The sequence below is a fragment of the Nycticebus coucang genome, chromosome 1, assembly GCF_027406575.1.
Source record: "Nycticebus coucang isolate mNycCou1 chromosome 1, mNycCou1.pri, whole genome shotgun sequence".
NCBI lineage: Eukaryota > Metazoa > Chordata > Mammalia > Primates > Lorisidae > Nycticebus > Nycticebus coucang.
In genome coordinates, this window is record NC_069780.1 from 145,120,285 (window position 1) to 145,122,698 (window position 2,414).

Genomic DNA, 2,414 nt, shown 5'->3' on the forward strand with positions numbered 1-2,414 from the left:
AATTCCACAGCCAGATCACAGTTTGTTCATGTAGGCTTCTCTGCCTTCATATGCCATCAAAGGTGTGTGCTAAATACCTTAAAAACTTACCCAGTTACAAATGTGAATTTTTGCATAAGTTTTATTTTTCCTCTCAAATTTGAAACTAATTATAAAAAGTAATGTGGAACACTGAGAAACTTTAAGAGCTCTAATAGAAGAGTTTGATTCTAGCTTGAAATAGAAATGTTCCATCTCTCTCAATATTAAAACAAAAGTCATTATCCATGAACATCCTAATCTCCCAGGCCAACCAAATAAAAAAACATGTCAAATCTTAGAGAAGTTATATAATGTATTAATCTTGTTAGTGGTCTCTCTGACAGGAGACTACTTTTAATTACCTCTGAAAATCTTATTCCATCAAAAAACAAATCATACAGGATACTACCAGCCAAGGGGTTCCCGGGTAGCTCGGTGCTACTGCAGCTGCTGGAGGTCTGAGTGGTAGCAGTGTTTGAGCCCATTAGCATGCGCATCACCATCAGAGCAGCATCCGCCCTCACCAGCTACCTGTCTTACAGGGCCATCTACTGCTGCTTTGCTGAGTGCTGCCGTGAGGAGCAGCTGCTCAACACGTCAGCCCTCAAGCTGGATTTGGAGGATAAACTGTTTGGACAGCATGTGGCCACAGAAGTGATTCTCAAGGCACTGACTTGCTTCAGGAACAACAAAAATCCCAAGAAACCACTGACCTCTTCCTTACATGGTGGAGTTGGCACAGGCAAGAATTTTGTTAGCCAAATTGTAGCTGAAAATCTTCACCCAAAAGTCCTGAAGAGGAACTTTGTCCATCTGTTTGTGTCAACTCTGCACTTCCATCATGAGCAGAAGATAAAACTATACAGAGCTAGAACCCAAATCTCCCAACTACATGGTAGCCACCTTCTCCAGTGAATGAAAGCACCTAGCATTTAGCACAGAGCACTTGGTGTAAGGAGCATTTACAGAAATGGATGCATTTACAGAAGCTAATGTGAGTGCTTGTGCAAACCCTGTTTTTATATTTGACAAGATGGATAAATTTTACCCTGGTATCACTGATGCAATCAAGCCATTTCTAGACTACTAAGAGCATGTGGATGGAGTGTCTTACCACAAAGCCATCTTCATCTTCCTCAATAATGCAGGCAGGGACCTTATAACTAAGATGGCTCTTGACTTTTGGTGGGCAGTAAGAAACAGGGATAACATTCAGCTGAAGGACCTGGAACCTGTGCTGTCTGTTGAGGTCTTCAATAGTAAACACAGTGACCTGTGGCACAGTGGACTGATCAACAGAAACCTCATTGATTACTTCATCTCCTTCCTGCCCCTGGAGTGCAGACACATGAAGATGTGTGCGAGGGCTGATATGAAGGCCCGAGGCTGTGCCATAGATGAAGACATTGTGACAAGAGTGGCAGATGAAATGAAGTTTTTCCTCAAAGATGAGAAAATCTACTCAGATAAAGGCTGCAAGACTGTGCAATCACAGCTAGATTTCCACTGAGCTCTTACCCAGATGGGTTAAAAGGCACCCAGGAGGCTCAGTACACCAGGTGCCTCGCTTTTCAGAAACACTTTGAAGACCTCTTCATGGTTTTGCACATTTGTACATGTGAACTTTTGGGATAGAGAAGTTTCCAGGAGTTGAAACATGAAAATATGGTCACCTGTCCCATCGCCTGTCATTTTGCAATGTAACAGCAGTTCAGCTCTTTGCAGCTAAAGATGAACTTTAAAACCCCCTTCTCACTTACCATTACTCACCTTGACAAAAGTGCCTGAAGGCAGCTGTGCCAAGGAGACCAAGGGATCCTTTGTAACCCATGGTGCCCACACCTGAGAAGTGCCTGTCAGGACTAAAGGGGCAGCTAAGGAGCCTTCACCTGCTGAAAACATTCTTTAGCTGTTGAGTTTTCTTTACACAGAGAGCCTTTGCTGACTTGAGGAATTTTCAGTTAGGTTTGGTGGTGCCTGCAGGTCCAGCTACCATCTGTGGGGGGTGTGGCCCTGCATACTGAGCACGCTTGACCTGGCTGAACTGTCTTCATGTGGGGTGGGAGTGCCCTCTGAGGCTTCTGTAGCAGACAGGACAAATGGGCCCCTTCCTTCCATCCATTCTGACTGCTGATTACAGACCGTGGGATCCCTTGCCCATCACTCACAGCCTTCCTTGTATCACATCTTAGCCTGAACTTCCCCAGCTGTATCATATAGCCAATCAGAACAAGACCATTGGCTTTGGAGCTGAGTCCTGGGTTCTCATGATGAGTGTGTCTGTTACACTTTGGGTGTGGGTGAGGGTCTCACTTGACTCCACAGAACCTTTTGAAGTCTGTGGGACATGCCCATTCTCCATGATTGATACCTGTCCAGACTGATGGGACAGC

At 44.8% G+C, this 2,414-nt stretch overlaps 1 protein-coding gene across 1 annotated transcript; it reads left to right on the plus strand.

The window, feature by feature from the left end:
• The first annotated feature begins 510 nt into the window (after nt 1-510).
• Nucleotides 511-1,164, plus strand: LOC128589821 (torsin-1B-like). Its single transcript, XM_053596549.1, has 2 exons — nt 511-916; nt 1,011-1,164. Exons 1-2 carry the CDS (start codon nt 511-513, stop codon nt 1,109-1,111), a joined length of 507 nt encoding a protein of 168 aa, XP_053452524.1. The 3' UTR covers nt 1,112-1,164.
• The last annotated feature ends 1,250 nt before the right edge of the window (nt 1,165-2,414 follow it).